The 25,053-nt window shown below is 48.2% G+C and overlaps 1 protein-coding gene across 5 annotated transcripts in view; it reads left to right on the top strand.

The window, feature by feature from the left end:
• The window catches only part of CASZ1 (castor zinc finger 1), a 267,529-nt gene that overhangs the window by 227,325 nt on the left and 15,151 nt on the right, over positions 1–25,053 (top strand). For all 5 annotated transcript variants that reach the window (XM_024210599.1, XM_024210600.1, XM_024210601.1 and 2 more), the window contains 8 exons: positions 1,389–1,553; positions 4,238–4,410; positions 5,245–6,113; positions 9,211–9,352; positions 10,730–10,793; positions 13,624–13,784; positions 21,468–21,590; positions 23,257–23,592. In XM_024210599.1, the coding sequence (XP_024066367.1) occupies positions 1,389–1,553; positions 4,238–4,410; positions 5,245–6,113; positions 9,211–9,352; positions 10,730–10,793; positions 13,624–13,784; positions 21,468–21,590; positions 23,257–23,592 (2,033 nt within the window). The remainder of the gene's footprint in view (positions 1–1,388; positions 1,554–4,237; positions 4,411–5,244; positions 6,114–9,210; positions 9,353–10,729; positions 10,794–13,623; positions 13,785–21,467; positions 21,591–23,256; positions 23,593–25,053) is intronic.

Raw genomic sequence — 25,053 nt, 5'->3', positions numbered from 1 at the left:
GATGTTGCTAGTGATCCAGAGAGGGACGATCAGATGGAGAGCTCTCAATCACGGCACAGAGGTCTCTGTACACAGAGAGCAGGGAGGACACAAAGGATGGAAAGACAGAAAAACCTATTATTATGATTGGCCTCATAATTATTTCCCAAGGAGTCCAGGAGCTGCTTGCAAAGGAGCTTGGCTGGTCTCACGGGGGAATAAGGATTTAGGCTGCTTTTTAAAATGCAAATTATTTTATGGCTGAGATATAGTTTATAATAAGTAACGCTCTGTAATAAATGGGCACAAATTAACGGTGATTGGCAATGGGAATCCTGTATGTACGCCATGGGAAATAGTACCTCTAGCCTCCGCGGGCTTCCTACTGAAATCCATATCCATATATCCCCTTGCCAATACCAATGGAATGATCAGGATTGATATTATAGGAGTACAGAGTGGAAGCAATAATCATTTGTCTCTTGTAAAGGGAGGCTGGAAAAGTTGCTAAATGTTAGAATACAGGGTTTTTCAATCACTCCTCACAATAAATGGCTATTGATTTTTTTTTAAAATCAGATTTCCTTTCACACCTTCACTGTTGAATATCAATGTACGTGGGAAATAAAAATGAAAAGCTTCATATTAAAGGCACTTTGTCTGCACTGATAATGGGGCACCAGTTCCTTAGTTCAAGCAGGCAGAGGATGAAGGGGATGGTCTGGCGGTTCTGGCATGGAACAGGGAGAGTTAGGGTCAATTCTCAGCTCTGCCACTGACTTTCTGTGTGATCAGGGGCAAGTCACTTCTCTCTGTGCCTCCAGTTTCCCCATAAAGCTGGTTTTCTTAACAAAAACCTGCCTATGTCCCAGGGGGGTTGTGAGGCTAAAATTCAATGATGTTTGTAGAACACTTGGAGAGCTCTAGATGGAAAAGGCACTATAGGAGCGCAAAGTATCTTTTCCCCTTTTCCTTTTGATATGGATTTAGTAGCCAGTGTCTTGCAAACCCCTAGCACGAGTGATTTGAAAACTGGGATTATTCATTTACAGCAGGTATAGTTCACTGGTTTCCTTTCCAGCTGTAGCAGCTCTTCAGAGAGCAGCAGCTAAAATCATATCAGAAGAATCATGTTCAAGACTACAGAAAGCACATCTTGGACCTGGGACTATTGTATCTTTCACTCCTGGCTTATAGTTACTGAAATAGTTTGTGTTTGCATATATTGTCCCTTTAACAAAAAACAGACTTCTCCTTTAATCTAACCTGACCCTCATGGGGTGTCAAATGCATTGTATGGCTGAACTGTAAATCTGCAGTGTAAGGGGTTTATAAAGGAAGTTACCCAGGAATACTCACCTCAGCCACCCCTTTCAGGTGTGTGTCTCACTTTCTCTCTGTCTCCCCAGAGATTCACTAGTAAACAGGATGTGATTCGGCATTACAACATGCACAAGAAACGTGATAACTCCCTCCAGCACGGCTTCATGCGCTTCAGCCCCTTAGATGACTGCAGCGTGTACTACCATGGCTGTCACCTGAATGGGAAAAGCACACACTACCACTGCATGCAGGTAACACAGCTGGACTGGGGAGAAGGCAGCAGCGTGGCTGGGGAAAAGATGACAGGGCTGTAGGGCGAATGAAGAACCCAGAGCCAGTTGACCTGACCCATTCCCTTTCTGTTGCAAACCTAAAGGATCCTGAAATTCTGGCAACCCAACACTTGTCTTTTAGGGGGGACAGGAGCCTCTCCTACAGCAAACTGTTTTAAGGGAGAACTTCCAAGTAGCTTAAATGTAGCCTCTCCTGGTCCCTTCTGGTTCAATCACCTCTATGAAGAATCTATATCCAGTTTGCATGGACCTTCTCCTGCCAAGCATGATTCTGATCTGTAAGAAGGGCAACCCTCTGGTTTTGGGTTGGCGGGGCGTGGTTTAAGGTTTCTCCTCTGTTCTGTACCTGACTTATCCACACAGATGATCCCTTTCTGTGGGACTGGTAGCGGGACAAGCGGTGAAGTCTCTCTAGAGTGCCACTTCCTGTGCCCAAAGAGACCATCTGACCTGCCACAGTTTCCCTTGATATAAGGCCTCTCTCTGCACAACATCTGTCCTTTAGCACTGGATTTAGTTCCTTTGTAGCCAGCTGCTAGGACAATCAAATATTAATGGTACTCAGTTTGAAGCAAACCTCAGCTCTGCCTTCCTCACCAGCATTGCTAGAGGAGAAGTTCTGAGAAATACTGGGCATTACGTTGGGAATGTGGTTAAATTTCAAGAGCAAATGGTTTTGACAATGGTGTAACAGGAATTGGAATTACCACATAGACAGAACTTTCAGCTCTTTGTCCCTTTCTAGCCCAAAGGCAGTTGGAACCCTGGTTACTTTATCCATCTCTTAGAGTGGGATCAGCTCTGAAGCAGGGTAGGAATGGGGATACACTGAATCAGCGCCTAAAACATTGCTACACCAATGTGCAATGGAATTTTTAAGCACACAGAAAATAATCAAACACCCTCATAAGTTTTTACTACTCTAAAATTCCACTTCCTGGATTATTCTACAGTCATAAGACTCCAATTCAGCAAAGCAGTTAAGCATGTGTTTAAGGCCCAGTAAAGCCAGAAGGTCTTAAACTCATGCCCAAATGCTTTATTGAATAGGGATGGACATATTTAAGTCAAGTCAGCTTTTGACGTCAATGGGACTTAAGCACAAGCTTAATGTTAGGCAGGCACTTAAGTGCTGTCCTGAATAGGGTTGGACTTAAGCATGTGCTTAGTGTTTTGCTGAAATTGGGGCTTCATTTGGGTCTCTGCAATGGACATTTTAATGCTATTTCTCCTGTATTTTCCTTGCTCAGTTTCCTGCTGAGTTGACTAGGATGGGAATTATTTAATTTTTAAAGGGCAGTCAAGATTACTCAGTCTGCAGCCACTCCGAGGTTCAATAAAGACCCCTATCTAGGCCTCTATATAAGGGTAATTTAGCCCTGTGACCACTCCCTTCCAGAAAGTCAATGACCATGTAAGCATGGTCTTACAGGAAAGGTGTCAGAACATAAACTGGCAATTAAAATGAATATTGCTTAAATGGCTGGATTTGTGCCGTCCGCCTCATGTTTTTTTTTTTTCTTTATGTCCATAATTGGTGTGGATAAAATTCAGTTAGTTGTTTATATAAACTGACATTTTTTAGGCTTTAACACCAAGAGCCGCATTGCAAATTATTCCTAAGGAGGTTTTTGTTTAATTCTTTTTTTTAATGCTGCACGGGGTCTGTTTTTTTTCAAGGTGTCAGCGTGGAGAGAGAGAGGCTCTTTTATGTTGGAAATAGCTGGAGATCCTTTTTTTTTTCCCCCCCCTGGGTATTTGTTATTGCCTGTTTGAATCAACCTGGGCTGAACCGAGAGGTGGTGTTTTCGTTCTCTTCACTTCTGAGATGGTGCAGGCGTTGGCACACACTGTGCAAAAGAAGAAAGGGAAAAAATAAAACCCGCTGTCAGCAGCTCAGCAGGGGTGATGGCGTTTTCAGATTCCACTGGTTTTTTACTCAATATGGCAAAGTTGCCCGCTTTGCCCGGGGGCAGGCAGGTTTTCAGCATTCCGTTCTCATCACACCATTCCCACTCGCTGCAGAAGGTTAAAATCATTGAGCAAACGATGTTGGCGCGTGATGGGGAAAAGCCACCGGTTCCTGGTGACTAGCTGACTGGGATTTCCACTCCGGTCTGTGACTAGCTAGAGTAGAACAGACCCTAGAGCTGTGTCCAGCTTGCTCCCCACCACCCCATTTCCCAGAGAGAGAAAATGAATAGATGAGTAACCACCAGTCTCTCCAGTGCTCCACAAGTAAGTGAAGGGCTGGAGTAGAAGCCCTAAGTCTCTCCAAATCTTCCCAAGATGACAAAGGGTCATGACAGTATTTGTCAGTCTGTCCAGCTCTTTTCAGGAACAGGACCCTCCCCGCCCTGTCCCTGAGCAGTAGCCTTAATCTCTCTACATCTCCCCCAATCCTCTGCCTCCTTCTCCTGTTCTAATTGTTTCATCCCCATAGACTCAGGCTTTTCTTAGATTCTTTGCAGCATCAGTCCTTAGGTTGGCAACCAAAGCGATGACTCAATACTGAGGGGAAATGCACAAATACAATTAAAATATCTCTGTGTTGCTGTGTGTTTATTACTGCTGGTACTAATAATAAAGCAGTAGGCTGCTGCTGGGATGGTTTGATGTCTCTTTCCCTTGGTCCTGGGCAGGTGGGCTGTAACAAGGTCTATACCAGCACCTCTGATGTGATGACCCACGAAAACTTCCACAAGAAGAACACGCAGCTGATCAACGATGGGTTCCAGCGGTTCCGAGCCACAGAAGACTGTGGCACCGTGGACTGTCAGTTCTATGGGCAGAAAACCACTCACTTCCACTGCAGGTGAGATGATGGGGGAGGGCAAAAATCCTACGTTATTGACGCACATCTGCTGGCCTCCTTCTGAAAAGTCATAACCTGAGGATTATACACAGTGGGGCAACCTACCAGGAAGGCCTTTCTGGATGTGAACCTCCCAGGCATCTTCCTGAAAGGACATAAACTCCAGAGTGGGTATAATCTGGAGAGAGCTTTCATGGTAGGAGACACCCTGATCTCTCCCTGATGAATCAAGGCAAGTATGCCCATTGGGAAATCTATGATAGAAATCTCTCAGGAAAGAGGCCACATTAGCTTTGCTTGAAAGGTCATCATTGAGGGGTACTGTTATAGTATTAATGGCACTTGCACTTCAGAGTTCTCTCGAGAGACCAGCCATCCAGCTCTCCTAGCTTAAGGCCAAACTCTGCTTTCAGTTACTTGAGTTCCCTTCCAATGACTCCATTGGGCACCCACATCATTTGGGAGAAAATCACGGCACAGCTAGGGCCTATGTTTATGTCTAGGAATGACCCTCAGTCTGCCTTGGGCTCGTGTTCTGTTTGGGATGGCTGGTGGGCGGGGCTGGATCTCTGCCTCTATTGTGTTGGCTAGTCTTCAGAGTGGGGGCATTATCCCAGCTCTCGTACTTGGTCGCATCCTTGCTTCCCTTGGCTGGAAAGACCCTTCTTGGCGCATCCCAAGCCAACTCTAAGAGGGGCCAAGAGGCCTCTTGCTACCAGGGGTCAGTACTTTATACTGATCCCAAACCTCATCCCAGAGAGGAGGCAAGTGATGCGGCAGCCCCTTGGTGCTCCCAACTCATACAGCCTCCTACCCTCTTCTGTGCCCTTGTAGGCGACCTGGGTGTACGTTCACTTTCAAGAACAAGTGCGACATCGAGAAGCACAAGAGCTACCACATCAAGGACGACGCCTACGCCAAGGACGGCTTCAAGAAGTTCTACAAGTATGAGGAGTGCAAGTATGAGGGCTGCGTCTATAGCAAGGCCACCAACCACTTCCACTGTATTCGGGCGGGCTGTGGCTTCACTTTTACCTCCACCAGCCAGATGACCTCCCACAAGCGCAAGCACGAACGCCGGCACATCCGCAGCTCGGGGGTGTTGGGCCTCCCCACCTCCCTCTTGGGAGCCAAGGATAACGAACAGGAGGAGTCCAGCAACGATGACCTCATTGACTTCTCCGCCATGAGCTCTAAGAACTCCAGCCTGAGTGCCTCCCCTACCAGTCAGCAGTCTTCCGTCTCCCTGATCATCCCGGCTGCGCCTTCTTCCGCTGCTGAGCTTGCCTCCTCTCAGGCCTGCAAGTCCACCAACAGCATGCCACCGGCCACCAAGATCTCCAGCCTGCTCTCCCAGGCCCTCCCCAGCAATATACCTTTGGCCCTGGCGCTCGCCAACTCAGCACTTCCCGGAACGGCCAGCTCCTACTTCCCCATCATCCCCAGCCGGGTCTCCACGCCACATCCCGCCAGCTCAGCCAATCTAATGACTGCTGGTTCCTCCAGCACCAATCCAACATCCTCTACTGCTGCCAATTCCCCCTCCCAAGCCGTCTCAGGGTCCAGTGAGCCGACAGCCACCTCTTCCCCAGGTCCAGCAGCATCCATTATGGAGAGGATCTCTGCCAGCAAAGGATTGATCTCACCCATGATGGCCAGGCTGGCAGCGGCGGCCCTCAAGCCATCCATGGCGCTCGAAGCAGGTGAGTCCCCCAGCCCTCCCATCACACTGGAGCTGGGTAAAAGGTGAGAGAGTTGGAGACATCTGATTTGGAGAGAATGGGTCTATTCAATGGGCCACCCGCTGGCAATAGGGAGGTTGTACAAGAGCATTGCTGGGAGAAGCAATTCAGCCATGTCCAGTTAAAGCGTTGGGTGCCAAGGCACAGTGTTGGCTTGGGGGGTTTCTGTGGAACCTGGATGTCTTCACGTAGCCAGGAGAGCAGAAGCTGCTGCCCACACAGAGCCAGGCTTCTCTTAGCTCTGGAGGAGGAGCGTTCGCCTGTGTGGTGCCTCCCTCCCCATCTAACTGTAGGCTGGAAAGCGAGGGGCATTTTATTCAAAATGGAAATGGATAAAGAAATCACCGGAGTCCCAGGGTTACAGAGCATACTCGGGTCATGCTTCCCATGGTCCATCTTGAGGATTCGAGCATTGGGTCCTGACGGCAGCCTTGTCCTCCCCTCCTTCCCACAGGTGAGCAGGGTGAGTCGGACCCAGCCGATTCTCACAGCCCAACATGGAGCTCCCTCCCTACCCCCCTCTGTTTAATGTATATTGGGTGGACTCATCTGTGCAGATCCTACCACTCATTGCCCTCTTGCCCCTCAGACTTACTCCCCTCTCTTCCCATGGCCCCCCCCCCCAGCTGCTTGTGCTGGACCTCTGAGGTGGGTGAACACTGAGCCCTGTCTCTGCCATTTGATTGGTGTCTCGAGCACCAGCCATGCCCCCAGAGACCTTGCCGACATGCACCCCTGATCAGAATCTTTTTCAGTTCACCAGGAGCATCTGGTGAGGTTGAACTTCTGCTCCTCAGGAAAACAGGGCAGGGATGAGGAGTATTAGGAGAGAAATTGGACCTGGCCTGGGGAAAAGGACAGCAGCAAGGACCTTTCATTGCTTGGTCTGTTGCTGTAGCAGGGGTAGTCAGTTATTGTTTGGCAAGGTCCAAATTTCTTGGTAAAGGTACAGTCAAGGTCCAGATGCCAGAGACAATAATAAAAAATAACAATGATAATAAGTAAATAAAACGATTTCGGGGTCTGTTCAAAAGTGCCTGGAGGTCTGGATTTGACCCGTGATCTGGCTATTGACTACCCCTGCTGGAGATGATCCATTAAGCATCAAGGGGGCTGTGACTGGGTCGTTCTGCATAAGAAAGAAGGCTGCACTCCAGGGAAGGCAGGCCTGGCCTGGAAAGGGGACAAGGACTGTGAAGCCAGTGAAAGGCAGAGGGGAAATGGAGTCAGAGGGTTCTGTATCTAGCAGCTTTTCAGGCGAGCGTGAGAACCTGAGAGCTGAGCTGCACTGAATGACTCTCTTCCCCTCACCTTGCACCTCTACTGCGGTAATTACAGGACAAACAACAGTGATAGATCTGGATCTGTGCCAGGATGTATGCTCCTGTGAGCCGTCCAACCCACCCAGCACTCTCTTCTCACTGTGGCTCGTTCTAACTCCCTCATCTCCCGTTTTCTTTTTCTCTCCTTGGCTTGGGGGAGGGGATGAGCTTCTCCCATTGAAGCATCTGGTTGATCCTCTTAGGAACCAGTGTGTTGGTTCTCAGATGGGACATTTTACCTTCCTGGGTCTGACAGGCAGGTTGCTTTCCTTCCCTCCCATCCTACCCACACATAGTCCCTTGACAGTCTGCAAGGAGCAGCCTGAATCCACGGCAGAGTGGATCCCCCCACTGGGACTAATGAAACCATTCTTTGCTGCCCTCTAGATCCTAAGTAGACAGTTCATTTGTAGCCATCCCTTTCAGCCAGAATATCTCAGGCCCCTTCCGACGAACAGGGCCAGACTGCTCTTGGTGACACCACTGTAAATCCAGAGTAACCCAACTGAAAACAATCAAGTGCCTTTGGATTTACACTGATGTGACCAAGAGTAGGAGCTGGCCTGCAGGCCCCAGCGACCTCAGACTCTGCTCCCACAATTCCTCTTTCCCCTGAGGGCATTGAAAACCTTTCCATTGTCTGGTGCCTGAGGCAAGCTGGTTGGGTCTGGGTGTGTCACCTCTGCCTCCTCCCCCCTTCTCAAACAAGAGTCCGCTCTTAATGAAGAAGAGATGAGAGTGACGTGATCTGGTTAAAAGGGGGGGAAACTTTGAAATATTTTTCCCCTTATTATTAAAATAATTCTTTCCTAAAACACAGAAAGGTCATCGAGGGAACTATTTCTTTTATTTTTTAATAAAATGCCACTTGCTGTCTGTGAAACAGCTCACCGTCAGCGGTAGTGCCTGAGGGTAAATTAATATTTTAGTCACTTGGGGATTGCGGAAAAAAGCTCAGCGGACATGTTCCTGTCAGCAACTTTTTCCCCCCTTTCTTTATCCTCCTCTTCTTCTTTTTTCTACTTCAATTTTTCTTACTTTCTTCTTTCCCACCATTTTTTCTTTTTTCCATCCTCCTTTTTTTTTCATTCCCTTAATTTAAAAATTATATATTTCACATTTTTCTCATTTAAAAAATATATATATTTCCCCCTCTCGTTGGGACAACTTGATGGGAGAGAGGTCACGCAGTTTGAACCAATCTGATTGGCTGTCAGCTTCAATAGACCTGACACAGCAGATGTTCCTTCTGGGCATGCTCAGTGGAGGGCCGGAGCGGTCGCTAAGGCAACGGCGAGATTGGGGAATGGAAAGGGGGCTTGACTAGCAGTCGAAAGCTGCCACATTGCCTCAGCATTAACAGAGTCTTTAATAAACGCTTAAGAGGCAGCCCCGCAAATTAGTTATGACAGTTTGTGCAGAGAATCAGGTCTCCCCCACGCTCCTTCCGCTCTTCTCCTTTAAAGGGCCCGTAGCCTGGACAACTTTGACATAATTTTGCAATAATTATCACTTGAAGAATTTCCATGCTGGAGTGGACGTCAGAACCCATCAAGTCAGCCCAGCGATAAACGCTGACCAGCAACCCGGGTGCTTCCCTTCCCCCCACTTGTTTTTTTTTCTTCTCTCCCATTATTTGGTGGTGGTGGTTTAATTCATTTATTTGTCTCCATCGCCTCTTTCTGACACTAATTTGTGTATTTTTCATGATTCTCTTTGGTTTCTGTCTCCTACAGGGAACGGGCAACTGATGACTCCCGGCCGGTTCAATCCAGTTCAAATGAAGCAGGAGCCCGTGGAGAGTGTGGTATCCTCATCCCCGGCGACCCAGGTTTCCTTGCAGGAGCACAGCCTGGACCTGAGCGTGAAAGATCATGGGTGAGAAGGAGAGGCTGGGATACTTGGCTCCATCCACTGAGGCTCTCAAAGGCTATTCTCACATCCAGTAACACAAGGGAGAACGGTTTGATCTAACTTGTTTTACCTGTGGCTGCTAACTTGTGCTGAGTCAGAAAAATCTGTAAATTGCAAAGTGAAGAGCTTTAGTGTGCTCTGGACGGCTCCTTCAACTTCCCATGGCATTATAAGGTGCCTGTCCTCGATGGCATTCTTTGCGCTCATAAACTCCCATTGACTTCACTGGGCCCTGTTTATGGATTGAGAGCCCCTGTAACTTGGAACACATCCTCCCTTAAGTTAGAACACCAACAGGCCTCTGGCCAACCTTCTTCCCCCAGCATAGTGTTTTTGCAACCACCGTCAACACCATATATTTGATTGAAGACTAATGATGTGTCTCCATTAAGGGCCTGATCCAATGCCAGCTGACACCCATGAGAGTATTTCCATTGACTTCAGTGGGCATTGGATCATGGCCGAAGCAAGGAAACTGTTGGAGAAACATCAGCTGCATGAAACAGCTGCTTGTCTTGCTCATCCTTGCAGATGTTTAACACATCCTTACAGCCCTGCAGTTTTTGATAGCCATGTTGGTGTATTCTGGGAATCATGAAGCACTTATCCAACAGTGCCTGAGAGCAAGAGCTTTTGGGTCATTTTCCAAGAAGGACTGCATTGTGGAATGAATGGCCTTTGGGGGACTGGCTGAACCAGGGCAGCCTGCAACACCTGTGGTTTCCTCTCCATACTGAGGTTCAACCAGGCCTGAGCAAAAGACTTTGTCCCAGTTGTTGTAATCAACAAGGTCCTGCTACTGCTTCAAAAATACCTGGATTGCCCTTGTGTGTGTGTCTCAGACATTGCACTCTAGTATCCTAGACTTTTTTTTGCAATGCCTCTTCATCTACTATAGAGAGGGCCTTTCTCAATTCATAACTGTCACCCTGTGGTTTTGTTATAGGAGCCCTGAGTGTTCTGTGGCATGTGTGTTTTAACAGTCCTGCCTGGCCTGGGGCAGGACAAAGAGTAAAGCAGAGCGAGTGAGAAATGAGCTAGGTATCAGGTGATGAGGAGGGAGCTGGGCTGGACACTTGAGGTGTGAACTGGAATACTGAATGGCCAAGAGATCCATCTTAGCTCTGGAAGCTTGAGACCCTCTTCTCCTGCATCCTAGCTACCACATAGAACTTGACCTGCCCGAGGGAGAATGGGCATCATCTCTTCCTCCAGATGCAGCAGGTGGGAAGTAGGGGAGGAGGGGGGGAGAGGACACAATTTGAAGGGAGAAGAATTAATCTCAGTGCTCACGGTCCCTGTGCACGTCTTAACTAAACCCTATTGGTTTGTGTGTTCCAGTAATGAATCAAATGGCCACACAGTCTCAGCAAATTCATCTCTTTTATCCTCGCTTATGAATAAGGTAAGAGCCATCCATCAAACGCCTTTCATTCCCCCCACCAAGAGAAATTAAAGCCGCGATGGCAAGGGGGGGGAGATGCGTTTGTTTTTTAATGTTTTGCCTCTAATAAGATGAGTTTGTACCATTTAAATTTTGAGACCATTTGTCATCGGGTATAATTTCAGAGCCCCTGCTTACGAATTAATTTAATGAACTGGCTGAAGAAATATATCGCAGCCCCTGACACCTTTTTTTTTTTTAATCCCTTCTAGACAGAGGAGGGCTCGAAAGAATTTTTTAAAAATTTGATTTCCAGAACCTGGCAACTTCTCTCTCTCTCTTGCTTTACAGTTATCTATTTTATTTATTTACTGTAAAACATTTGTTTCATGGCGGGCGAGTTTGTTTTTGTAAAAGAGAGCAGAAGAAAAAGACGAAATTACAAGTTTTGAGCAAAAATCATCAATTTCCGCCTTTCTGGCATGAGTAATGGTGTCCAACTGAGCCTGTTCTACCACGCTCTGGAATATTTACTTTAAATAATGCACGGTTTCTTTTTCTTTCTTCCTTAAATTATACATCATCTCAAATATATTTTTCCCTTCCACATGATAAATTTTACTATAGCGAGATTAATTTTGCTACTGTATACAACTGCATTAGCGATCGGGGCAGCCTCTGAGCCACACTTTAATATCCTACTATGTGATAGGCTTCAGAGGCATAACTACTGCCATCCCCTTGGCTCTGGGCATTATATCCAGCAAGGCTATATAACCCTCAAGAAAGGGCAAAGTGACTTTGTCTAGTGCTCTCCCTCCTCCTCCCTCTTTTCTTCTATCGGCCTTTTTTTACTCTCTATTTTTTCGTTTTCACTGTATGTCACTTTTCTCCTCCATTCTGCTTTTTCCTCCATTTGGTTTTCAGTGGTTCCTTTCTCACTTAGTTACACACATGCACTCTCTCTCTCTTTATACCTTCCTCCCCATAGTTTGTGATCCTGGATCTGCAGCTCTTACTTCTGAGAGTAGTCCCACTGGGTCAGAATCTCCATTGCCTGGCATCTTGAGTCATCCTTAAGGCCCCAGCTGAGGAAAGCTTAACTTTAAGTCCCATGGAAGTCGATGGATTTAAGCACATGTTTAAAGTTAAGCACTTGCTTACATGCTTTCCCAAATCAGGCATCTTACTCCGGTGCAAAATAAGTGCAGCATGGGCGTAAAACACTAGTGAATCAGATCGGTATCATTTAACATATGCACAGGGTTAAATGGTGTCATAAAGTGCAAGGCAAAGGAGAATCTGATCCATTGACTTCAGTGGGACTATTCACAAGAGTAAGGGTTACAGGACTGTGTGGGTCTCTCTCTCCCCCCTTTGTCTGCTCTATAATGTCTCTCTCCTTATTGAGGAATTCTTTCTTTCTTTGTGTGAATTTCTCTTTTAAAAATGCCCTTCCAGGAAATTGAACTGAGAGCTCCAAAGGTTCCAAAGAAATAAGACAAACTGAATTTCCGACTCTCAGCCTCTAAGGATATGTCTACACTGCAACTGGGAGCGAGACTCATGCTAGTGGAGCTTGAGCAAGTGCGCTAAAAATAGCAGTGTGGCCATTGTGGCTCCGGTGCAGACTCAGGCTGGCCACCTGGGCTCAGATCCAGTTGCGACTTGAAATCCTGAGCCGCTGCCAAAGCTGCAACATCCACACTCGTGCAAGTCTGTCTACCTAGGTTGGGAGGCTCACTCTCAGCAGCAGAGTAGACATAGGGTGAGAGTTGCAGTCTCCAGTTAAGAGATGTTTTGTAGCAGCAGTAGCTTCACCTTCTGGCGGTGTTTACAGAGCTTCGGAATAGCCAGGGGTCCCGTAATGTATGGCAGTTGTTATGCAGTTTATTCAGGGTGGCTGTCAGGTTTAGTTAATTAATGTTTATAAAGGGTTTTGAGATCTGCAGATGGGGGGTGATTTCTAAATGCAAAGCTTGGGCCTGGTATTGCACTTTATTTGTGCCTGGAGTTCCACTGACTTTACTGGAGCTATTCATGTGAGTAGGTGAGCAGGATTGAATTGTGGTATTATATTATATATTATTAGGAGATAAAGTTTGCTGGCTAAGCATTATTAAGTAATTTCAGTTTTTCTTTATATGTCTTTTTTTTGTACAACCTATGCCTGATCCCATCATCACTCTGTACTGGAATCAGTGAGAGTCTCTCTCTCTCTCAATACATGTACACACTCACACGTCCCTGTCTATACATAAAACACAGACGCTGAAATCATGACTCCACTGAGGTCATTAGGAGCTTTCCCCTAGACTTAAATGGAACTGGGATTTTATATATCCTTTAAATAAATATATCTTACAATTATTTTATAGGACAGAGTGCCGTCCTGTGGTTAAAGCAGGATGGTTGGGAACCAGAATTTGTGTTTCCTTTACTGACTCTGCCACTATGGGGCTCAAGTCACTGAGGCTCCAATCCTGTACTGGAAACACGGAGTCAAGAGTTTTCCTTTGGGCACAGGGGTCCATCCACCTGGTTCTCAGTGCAGGGCCCATTTCTGCCTCAATTTTCCCATCTGTAAAATGGGGATAACGTTTCCACACCTGATGTAGGGGCTGAGAGGATTTGATGAGTGCCAAGTGCTTTGAGATCCTCAAATAGAGGGTGCTGGAGAAGGGCGATGATGAGTTATTGATTTATTCTGGAGCAATGTGCAGCCTGTGCAAACCTCTTGCCTGATCTTTCCTTCCAATCCTGAAAACGTGACTTTTCATGGTGTGCTTTTGAGTGGAGCCAGATTGGCCAGTGACCAGTGTCTGATGCTGTGTCTATGTTCTTGCCACAGATGAACCAGGCCAATGCCAGCCTTGGCAGCCTGCCAAGCTTGAAGACAGAAGGAGATGGCAACCAGGCAGGGGCTGGTGAGCCAACGCAATACCTGGGCAAAGCAGTGAAGGCGCTTGTTCAGGAGAAACTCTCTGAGCCCTGGAAGATGTACTTGCGCAGGTAAGGGAAGCGGGAAATTATTTCCTGCACAAAGGGGCCAACTCCTCCTGTAGCAAGTTTTAAGACCACTTACAGTCCCACCTGGATTCAATGCAGTCAATGATATTTGAATTTGAGGTCCTGATCCAGTGAGATGCTGAGTAACCCCTGCAATGCACTGAGCCCTCTCAATTCGCTTTGACTGCAGGGCGGAGAACTAGGTACTTAATATCTTGCAGGAGGTGCTCAGCACCTTGCAGGATTGGGCCACAAGTGTCCCTTGGGTGGTATCTAACAGCACAGACTCTCATGTGGCTTGAATGCTATGGCATGCACATTCATTCTGAAACCCTCCCCCGTATACCAGGCAGTGAATCCTAAGGATATCCTGTAGCTGTGCGCTTCAGCAGTGAACCAGTGTTAGACCATGCACAGTTAATACATGAAGATCACAGTAGCCTTGAGAGTACTTGCTGTGGAATTAGCGCCTCTTGTCTGATTCTGTGAGTGGACTAGTGATACAAAGCAGGGAGCCCAGGGGGCACTGTGCAGACAATTGGTTCTTGCTCTGAGGGACTGTTTTTCTTGTCGACAAGGAGGCTTGCAGGGAAAATGGAACAGGCATAGAACTCACCCACACAGAGACACATGCACATACGTGCCCAGACTGACACGTGATTTGAGTACACATGAATATGCCCAAACAGACATGAATGGGTTTGTGCTCTGACAAAAACACACTTGACTACAAGTGCCTGTGAACATATTATAGGATTGTAAACATTGAAGATGGGAAAGAGCTCTGAAGTCCAACTGCCTGTGCCAGTGCAAGATCAATCCCTGCAGTCTGTTTGCTAGTGTTTTATCCAGTCTAGTTTTAACTATGCCAAGCAATGTAGTTCTCTCCACGCCTCTTAGAGGATTATTTTACTACCTAAAACATTTCATTGTCAGGATACTTTTTTTCTTGATATGGTGCCTGAATTTTCCCTTTCTTTATTTTGTTGCAATTCTCCTAATTATACCCCTTAAACCACAATAGTTAATTCCTCTTCTTGCCTGGAATTTACCCGCTTCAAATATTCACAGACTAGTAGCATATCATCATTTATCCAAGCTATAGTGATTTAGTTATTTGAATCTCACTTTGTAAATCAGTCCCTCCGGGCCCCTACTCATTTCTTTGGTTTGGTTCGGTTTGATGTGGGGTTTGTTGCTTCTCTCTGAACTCTCAGGTGTCCAGAAATGGATCCCCTACTCCAGTGCCATCACACCATAGGGACTGTAAGGTCCCTGCTCTGTGTATGCAGCCCAAAACTGCACTGCTGTTTTGGTATCCATCTCACATTGCACACTTGTATCACATTTGTTGTGCACTGTGTCTCTGGGTCTCTCATTGCAACACTGCCTTCTAGGTTCCTCTCCTATTGAATATCCCCCCAGATGTATTAGTTGCATTTTTCCAAATATGAATCTCAATTTGTGATTTCTTTCCCCCCCCTCCCCCCCAAGTCTCTCTAGGCATTATTGCATTATTTCTCTTCCCTTGCACTGGTACTTCCAGCTCCTCTGTTTAGGATCATCTGTGAATTTGTGAATGTGCTGTTTACTCCTTCTCCTAGATTACTAATGAAGATGTTAAATAAAATCAGACCTAACTCAACTCATCCTTGCAGCACTCATGAGATACCTCCTTCCAGCTCCGTACATTGCAGTTTGTCATTACCCTTTGTTCATGGTCCTTCAGCCAGTTTTCAGTCCGTGTGGCAGTGTTCACATCCAAGCCAATTTGAATTAATTTTAAACATATGTGAGACTCTGTATCAAAATGCTTCACTAAAGTCCAACTATATTGCAGCCCTTCATCCACTAATTGTATAATTCTATCAAAAAAAGCAATTAAATTTGTTTGGCAAGATTTATTCTTTATAATCCCCATGCTGTTTATTGCTCATGGTTCCTTTATCCTCTAGATGTTTAATGATTTTCTCCCCTCTCTTAATATTTGTTCCATGACTTTACTGGGAAGAGACACTGAGACCAGAGGTACGATAATTGCCAGGATCATTCTTGTTTTTTCCTTAAAGAATACGTACCATATTTGTTTTTTCTAGTCTTCTGGCACCTCCCCAGTTCTCTATGACTTCAGTATCAGTAGTCCAGTAAGTTTCTGAGTTAATTCAAGCATGCTCTCAGATGAGAATCATCCAGACTGGCTGATTTGTGAATAGTTACATTTTCTAAGCATTCCCGTATCTGCTTTTCTGTAAGATCTTCATTTCATCCTAAGTATCTGCTTTGTCTTTATTTTTCATGTTAGAGGAAGATTTTTAAAAGGCGGTGGAGTAGCTCATCCATTTTTGAGACATAACCCGCCAATGTCATTTTTTAATGGCCCTATTTTCTCCCTAAGTATGGTACCTCTTCTCCCTGATAAAATAACCCCTTTAGTTTACATTAACTTGTGCTGTTATTGCTCCTCTTATCAGGGCCTCACTCTCTCTTATCTTCTCCCTGCAAGCTTTAACTGACCCCATGTATTCTGCATCCCCTGCCATTTTCCTTTCCCAGTACAAGATTTCTTTTGTTTCGTTTAACCTCAGATATTTAAGGTCCCACCTGGGACCACACAGGCTGCTGCTTGTTTTTGCTTTCCTGATCTTCAGAGGAACTGTAGTCTGTCACACCTTAATTATGAAGATTCCCCAGTCCTTCCACACCCAGGGAGGTTTAAATACTTCCTGCTATTGCACCTTACTAGGTTTTTCAAGTCCCTGGAATTTTGGAATTTGCTTTCTTGAAATCTCATACTCTTATGCTGCTATTCCTCACTACGGTATGGTGAATCGAAGCAGCTCATAGTCACTGGTACTGGGCTTCCCTATTATTCTTGCCTTCTTGATTAGTTCCACCCTGGTGGCAAGAGGCAGCTCCTGCAAGGCTTCTCTTCTGGTTGGAGCCTCCCACTTTCTGCACCAGAAAGTTGTTTCTTCTTCGAGTGATTGCTCGTGTCCATTCAACTTAGGTGTGTGTGCTCGCCACATGCACCAGTGCCGAAGTTTTTCCCTCAGCAGTATCCGTAGGGGACTGGCTCCGGCGCCCCCTGGAGTGGCATGCATATGCCGCAGCATATACGGCACCACCGGCCCCTTCAACCCTCAGTTCCTTCTTGCTGCCAGTGACGGTGCATGGGACTGGTGCTGCTTCAGCTGGAGCTGTTGCTTTTCATTCATTTGAACTCATTTGCCTTGCAAATATTACTGTATATAGTTTCCCTCTAGTTTACTTCAAGCTATGTGTTAAGTTAGAGACTTAGTAGGTCCCTAAAGGGACTTCGCCTCGGGATGGGGCATGCCCCGGTCCCCAGGCTTTAAAGCCTGCGATCGCTGTAAAAGGCCCATGCCTATTAATGAGCCACAGAATAGTTGTTTACAGTGCTTGGGCGAAAGTCACATTCTTGATATGTGCAAAATTTGCAGGTCCTTCAAGCCCAGGACAAAGAAGGATTGTGACATTCGTTTGAAGGCGCTCCTGATGGAGTCTGCCCTTACCCCGATGCCGGAGCAGCGCTCCGATCTGGCACTGAGCACCATGACCTCAGTGTGCAGCACCCTGCTGGTACTGTCTACGAGCCGGCACTGGTCCCCTTCCATGGCTCCAGCCAAGAAGCCCAGGAAGACGGGGCAAGGAAGGTCTCCAGCTTCCTGCAAGGGAAAGGACAAGTCTGAGGTGGCCCAAGGCCCTGTCTCGGGCGCCTCCTCACCCCCTTCGGGATCCCGGGCCCCAGCTCAGGTCAAGCGATGTAGCCCAGCCCACTCCCCACAGCTACCCCAGATAGCAGCGGAGGTCCTCATCAGCTGTGGGTGCCATCCACACCGGAGGCCCTCCAAGCGAAGCAAGACATGATGTCCCTCCCGGTGCCACCCACTCTGGCCCCTGCGGGTTCCCAGCCCGGGGTAAACCCACATTGGGACCACCACAATCTCCACCTTTCCGGCAGCACTCCCTGCCAACAGTCGCCCTCTCGCAGCCGACATGCTTCTGACCACAATAGGCAGAAGCTTCGTAGCCCCATCTGGTCTCCGGACCTAGGACAAGGGCAGAGAGGCCCAAGGCAGGGCTCGCTGGTGACCGGGTGCAGACCTCTGGAGGCACACGCCCCCCAGCAGGAGTTTTGGAGCTGGCGCCCGGAATCTCGGCAGCACCGGTACCGCTCCAGGGACAGGTTGAGGGATCAACGGTACCGTTCTCTGGACTGTCGCCAATCTCACAGGGCGGCATCACTGTGTGGCTACATCTTCATGACGCCAAGCCCGCTCTAGTTCCCGATGCCGCTCCACATCCCAGTACCGCTCGTTAAGGGTGAGGCGTAGATTGCCAGCCCGGGGCCGTTGCGGATCCGCTGACCGCCACTGGTCGCCGAGGCCCTGATCCAGATGCTCGTCGAGGTCAGCCAGATTCAACTCCTGGAGGGGCGACCGGTACCAATCAGCCCCATCTTGGTCACAGGGGAGCGACTGCTCGGGCTTTACCTCAGGTTAGGAGCAAGATTCCCTAGCGGCGGGACAGGCTCCGGTACCTACAATGCAGACTACGTCGGTGGCACCACAGCTGGGCCCATGGCCTCAGACTCGTCCAGGGACCACCTGGAGAAGGTCGTCACCATCCCCACGATGGTACTTACCTCGCTGCAATGGTGGACCAACCCCGGGAAAGTCCTGGAAGGAGTTCCCTTCGTTAGCACTCCTTACTCAGTCGAGTTGGTTTCAGACACTTTGGATCTTGGCTGGGGGGCACACCTCGGCATCCTCCAGACCCAAGGTATGTGGTCCCCAGAGGAGTTGACGCTACACATAAATGTCAAAGAGCTCGGGGGTGTGCAGAGCATGCGTGGTCTTCTTACCTCACCTGTTGGGCAGAGTCCTCACGGACAACACAGCCTTGATGTTCTACATCAACAGGCAAGGTGGAGCGCGATCCTTGGCCCTTTGCCAAGAGGCACTCCATCTCTGGGACTTCTGCATCGACCACGGAATTCATCTAGAAATGTGTCACCTTCTGGGTGCCAGGAACACGCTGGCAGATCACCTAAGCAAGGACTTCTCCTCTCACCATGAGTAGGTGCTTCACCCGGAGGTAGCCGGCATGATCTTCCAGAGGTGGGAAACTCCCCAAGTGGATTTGTTCTCCACCAGGCAGAACAGAAGGTGTCATAGGTTTTGCTCCAGATGGGGTCTGGGCAAGGGCTCCCTCTCTGACGCCTTTCTCCTGCCATGGGCAGGAAGCCTGATGTCCTCATTCCCTCCGATTCCGCTCATCAGCGAGGTCCTAGCGAAAAATCAAGAGGCACAAGGCACAGGTTATCATGATCAGCCTGGCGTGGCCTCGCCAGCACTGGTTCGGGACGCTATCAAGCTTGTCAGCGATCCCTCCCTGGCCCCTGCCGAACCGACCGGACCCGCAGTCGCAGGATCATGGCTGACTCTTGCACCCCAACCTGGTGTTCCTCCACCTCACGGCGTGGATGTTGCGTGGCTGAACCCGGATGAATGGGCCTGTTTGGACGGGGTCCAGAAGGTCCTCCTTGAGAGTAGAAAGCCCTCAACTAGGCAGACCTACCTGGCAAAGTGGACATTTGGGGCATTCTTCGGTGCAGTCCATCTTGGACTACCTGCTTCATTTAAGGAACCAGGGCCTGGAGCACTCCTCTATCCGGGTACACCTGGCGGCCATGTCGGCCTTTCATCCGCCAATCCAGGGGCAGACTGTGTTCTCCCATGACATGACGGTCAGGTTCCTTAGAGGCCTTGAGAGGCTCTTCCCTCAAGTCCAGTCCCCAGTTCCTCAGTGGGATTTCAGCTTGGTTCTGTCCAGGCTTATGGGTCTGCCCTTTGAGCCTTTGGCCTCATGCTCCCTCTCACCTATCATGGAAGGTAGTTTCCTCGTGACGGTGATGTCGGCAAGGCGAGTCTCCGAGCTGCAAGCCCTGACCTCAGAACCGCCGTACACAGTCTTCTATAAGGATAAGGTCCAGCTCCAGCCCCACCCGGCCATCCTTCCCAAGGTGGTGTCCACTTTCCACATGAGCCAGGACATCTTTCTTCTGATCTTCTGCCCTAAGCTCCATGAGACCAGTGAAGAGAGGCACCTTCACACTATGGACATAAGCAGGGCTCTGGCTTTCTACCTAGATCGGACAAAACCCTTCCGTAAATCGACTCAGCTTTTTGTCTCTGCTGATAGGATGAAGGGCCTCCCAGTGTCCACGCAAAGGATTTCTAACTGGATCACCTCTTGCATTAGGACCTGCGACGAGTTAGCGGGAGTCCCTCCGCCGCTGATCGTCAGAGCCCACTTGACCAGAATGCAGGCATCCTCGGTGGCCTTCCTGGCACATGTTCCAATCCAGGACATCTGTCCTTGATGCACACGTTCACGGCCCACTACACCATCACTAAGCAGGCCAAGGACGATGCCGGGTTCGGCAGAGCTGTGTTGCAATCTACATGTCCGTGAACTCCTTACCTGCCTCCAGGGGTAGTGCTGGGAGTCACCTAAGTTGAACAGACATGAGCAATCACTCGATAGAAGAAAAGACAGTTAGCTTTTCTGTAACTGGTGTTCTTCAAGATGTGTTGCTCATTCAACGACCCGCCCTCCTTCCCCACTGTTGGAGTTTCCGGCAAGAAGGAACTGAGGGTGGAGGTGGCCACTGCATATGTCCATATGCCACATACGGACACTGCTGAGGGAAAAACTTCCAGTGCATGTGGTGAGCACACACACCTAAGTTGAATGGACATGAGCAACACATCTCAAAGAGCACCAGTTACCGTAAAAGGTAACTGTCTTTTCCTGTGTAATTTTGGGACTTTCTGATGATGCCTGTTGGGCTGTATTTGTTACACAGTAGACATCTGAGAAGTTACAATCCCCCTCGAAGGTGCTACACTGTGGTTTCAAGTAGAGATGTGGAAAAGCCAGGACATTTGGCTCTAGATTCAACCCCTTCCCATGCCCTTCAATGCCTTCTGAGTTAGAGGGTGTGGCTTTGGACCCACCTCAAGTTTCAAGTCCCATTGGAGTTGGCCAAGAGTTACTCATTCTCTCTGTCCTCCTGTCTTGTTAGTCTTTGGTTTGTACTTCTCAAACCCTGACCTCTGGCTCCACCCCCACATTTCTTCCTTTTTTGGCACTCCCAGTGCCATTCTAGCTGTGAGAATCATCCCATTCGGTTTGAGTGGTGCTCCCTAGGTCAGAATCCCCTTCCATTTTCATCTTCTTTCTTGCTCCCCAGGCCCACTGCTTTTGTGCACAGATGCTTTAGAACGTTACTACTCTTCATCGTTTGTTTCAGGAAAACTCCACAGCCTGCTCCTATTGAAGTGAATGCTAGTTTTGCCATTGACTTCAACAGGAGAGAGTTAAGGCTCCCAATTTGTATGTTGAGGTACATGCCAGGTTCTTGTAATTGAGCAATAGTGCCAGAGATACCCTTCGCGTGCGCACACACACAGAGTGACATCAGAGCTGTGGCCTGTCCAGCTCCTCGGATCTAGCAAGTTAAAAGGAAAAGTTTAGATGCTATGATAATACAAATAATAAATAACACTAATGTGCCAGTTTGTTTCCCCACAATTCCCTTCAAATGATGCTGCCACCAAAGGGCTCTTTGTAAGCCATATGCTTGTCTCCTTTGGCCAGGTTTGGTACCAAGGATTTCTGTGACGCCCACTGCGACTTCCTCCATAAAGTGCATTTCCACTGCTTGGTGGAGGAATGTGGTGCCCTCTTCAGCACCTTGGATGGGGCCATCAAACATGCCAAGTAAGTGGAGGTTCAAGAATCCAGAGACACGCTCCAGGGAAACCCAAAGGTCACACAGTATAGGCAGCCTGGGGTGGGGCTGGGGGGTTCATTCTGTAACTGCCTTTTTGAGTGGGGCTGTGGGTTTGCATGTTGGCTGAGAGGGCAGCAGTTGGAGCATCCACAGGCCTGTTTTAAACATAGCCGGCTGAATTGTCTGCAGAATAGCTGGGCGTGCTCTTTAATTTTCAGTGACTCACAATAAGTGTGCACCTGTGTTGTGCTCAGCCTTTGGCAAATGTGTGTCTCATCTGGTTTGCAGTGTCAGCAGGGCTGAGAAGTGGCCAGTCCGGTTTTCCCCTAAGCTGCCCAGGAGACTGTGCACCAAGAACGCAGCTTCCCAGCATTGTAGAATTGTGCAATAAGAATTATCCACATAGGAAAGACAGATGGGAGCACCGTTAAAAACCCGCCATTCACTGCCCTCGCACCTTTCTTGGAGTGGTGTTGGCAGCGCTGCAGTCACTGCAGAGTAGCAAACGTTGCATTTTTAATGGTGCCCACTGTATTTGTCTCACCCTTGTCTCTGCAAATCCCGTTTAACAAGCACCTTCCCTGATTACCCAGCACAGGATAGAAGCTGCTTTCTAGGTCCCTATTTCCATGGCTCTGTTTGCTTTAAAGATCTTTGCTCCGTGTAGGCAGGGGGCTTGGAGCTGAGGATTCAGCCAGCCCAGCCCTAACATCCCTCTCAGCATGGGCAATATAGCCTATGGCCCTTCTTGTCACCCTCAGAGTACTTTGGAGAGCAGTGGATGGGCAAGACTGAGGCAGCCAAAAAGTACTCGCATATGGGCCAGATCCTGAAGTCTGTACCACACCCAAAACTCCAGCTGACTCCAGTGTGAGTCTTGCATAAAGAAGGACTTTGGGATTTGGCCCCATTGTTGCTACAAGGAGAGCAGCGAAGGAAGGATTGGCCCCAAGTTCCATCTGCACTATCTGGAGGCAGAGAGATTAGAAAGTCTAATAGATATTTTCTACCCCAACTTCCAAGGGCCACTTCCAGCAGTCCCTACTCAAGCACAGTTCTTACTGAAGTCAATGGGAGATTTGCCCAAGTAAGGACTGAGCCAGGATGTGGCCATATGACTGTGGAAGTCTGAATAGTTTTAAATGGAAGGAAACTCAGAGCAAACAGAGCTGGAAAGACCTGCTAGGTCATCGACTCCTCTGTCCAGGGCAGGATTGTTTCCTGTTGCATTTCCACTGCTTTCTTCAGCCTGTATACCAATGTCCCAAGCAGTGGGGTTCCCATGCCTTCACAGACTCATGGCTCTCACTGGCAGGAAGATTTTAGACCTACATGGCTCACCTCAATCTTAGCCCATTACTCCTAGCTACACCCTCATGTGCCTCTTTAAATAATTCCTCTCCCTGTTTGTGAGCAGATCCTGGGGGGACCTAAAGTCTGTGGGAGCTGGGGCTGCTCGACAGCTGTCCTGCACTTCTCAAAATTTGGGTCATGGTTTTACAACTGTCATGTACTCCGAGCTTGTTGTCATGTTCCCCTGACCCTTGGTCACCACTTAGCCAGCCTCTCCATAATCTGCTCTTTTTTCAGTCAAGGACTCAGAAGCATGCGCTTGCTCTCTCTAATGTGAACGGTTGTCTCTTCCCATTGCAGTTTTCACTTCCGAACAGAGGGTGGAGCTGTGAAAGGAAACTCTGAGTCTCCCTTCCCAAGTGCTGCAGAGACCAAGACTTCCTTGGCCCCCTCATCGCCATCCACTACTTCCATCACTATGGCAAGCGCTCCCACCCTGGATGTGCCCACTCCGAGCCCAGCGACTGTGCCCTCTGCCCCCACATTGCTAGCTTGGAAGCAGCTGGCTTCCACCATACCCCAGATGCCTCAGATCCCAGCATTGGTGCCTAACCTGGCAACTTCACCCTTGGCAACGACTTCCCTAGAGAACGCCAAGCCTCAGGTCAAACCTGGATTCCTTCAGTTCCAGGAGAAGTGAGTTCCTTGGGCAACAAGGGGATGATTGTCCTGCCTGCCCCAGGAGCCTCCATGTGCCCTCTTCAGCCCAAGAGAGTAGACAGAGGCTTCTCCCTCCCCACTTCACCTCTGTTCAATGCTTGATCAACCACTCTATGTCCACCTGAGGCTTTCACCTTGCGGCTGGGTGAGAGACAGACCCAATGAGAGGCAATTTATTCCATTCCCCAGGGTGCTCTCAGCACTTCCGCCCCTCCCACAATCTTGCAAAAAAGCAGCAATCCCAAATGTTTGAACATGTTTGGGAATCCTTTTAGATAAAGTCGGGGGCGGAGGGTAAACCTGCTGACATGTTGTCTCAATTTTGCTGCTGTACCTCCAGGGGTGTGAAAGCAAAGGTACTGGGCTTTGCATTGGGACTGAGGCCAAATGGTATGGGCCAGAGCACTGCAAATCCTTCAGAAAGAAACCCCTGGTTGCCTGGTTCCAGGCTTTGTTGCAAAGCTAGACTCAGGCAATGTTTGCAAAAAGTTTGGTGAAATTGATCTGGGTTTGAGGCTAAGTTGGACCAGGTTTAGGATGAGTCTGGGCAAAATTGGGCCAGTATGTGATGAAAACTAGGAGAAATTAATGAGTGATTTTTGACCTGAAACTAGGTGAAACTTGCCATTTCCAGCTATGTTTCACTCAAAGCAAGGACGGATGTCTGCAAAGCTAACTAGAAATGGGTTTGTACAGACCCCTGGGAAGGAAATTGCTCTCGGCTCTGCCCACAGTAACACCTGCTGCCTCTTTGTTAGAACGTCAAATCTGTATCTTGGACTATGCAGTGAATCTTCCTTTTCTCACTAAAAATTATAAACTGGAAAAAAAGAAAGTGCTCAGACTCTCTGATCAAACCAGGAATGGGGGGAGGGGAGCAGATATCCATCACTTCCTGCCTTGGAAGAGCTTTGGCATCCCAGCTGGGCTGCTGTGAAAGGGTAGTAGGTCTCCTGAAGTGCTTTGCTCCCATTTGCAGTGTTATTTGCTATTATTTACAAGGTAATTCAGGGGCTAAGCATTTGCCTAAGTGCAGCTGTAAAATAACAACACCACTTAGCACCTTGTTAGAGTTTTCTGCTTTGAAGCCTTTTGCAAACATTCATGAAGCTTCATAACACTCCTGGGAAGCAGGCAAGTGTTATCTCCATTTTACAGATGGGGAAAAAGAGGCAGAGAGGTTAAGTGACTTGCCCAGGGCCAATGAAAGAGTCTGGGTCACATTTGGGATTAGAACACTGCAGCTCCTGGCTCTCCATCATGTGCTTAGGCTGGTAGGCCATGTCTCTCTGGGCCAGTAATTGACCCACTTATATGTCTTCTTTCAAGCAAGCTTACTACAGGAAGCTCCTGTAGCAGGGCAGGTAGCACTGGGAACTGTGACCTGAATGCACAAGACAAGTGTTTGGCCATTTTATATACTAAGCCCTAGAAATT

Source organism: Terrapene carolina, unplaced genomic scaffold, assembly GCF_002925995.2.
Source record: "Terrapene carolina triunguis isolate 2854851 unplaced genomic scaffold, T_m_triunguis-2.0 Scaffold714, whole genome shotgun sequence".
NCBI classification, from domain to species: Eukaryota; Metazoa; Chordata; order Testudines; family Emydidae; genus Terrapene; species Terrapene triunguis.
This window is presented reverse-complemented; position numbering and strand designations above follow the sequence as displayed.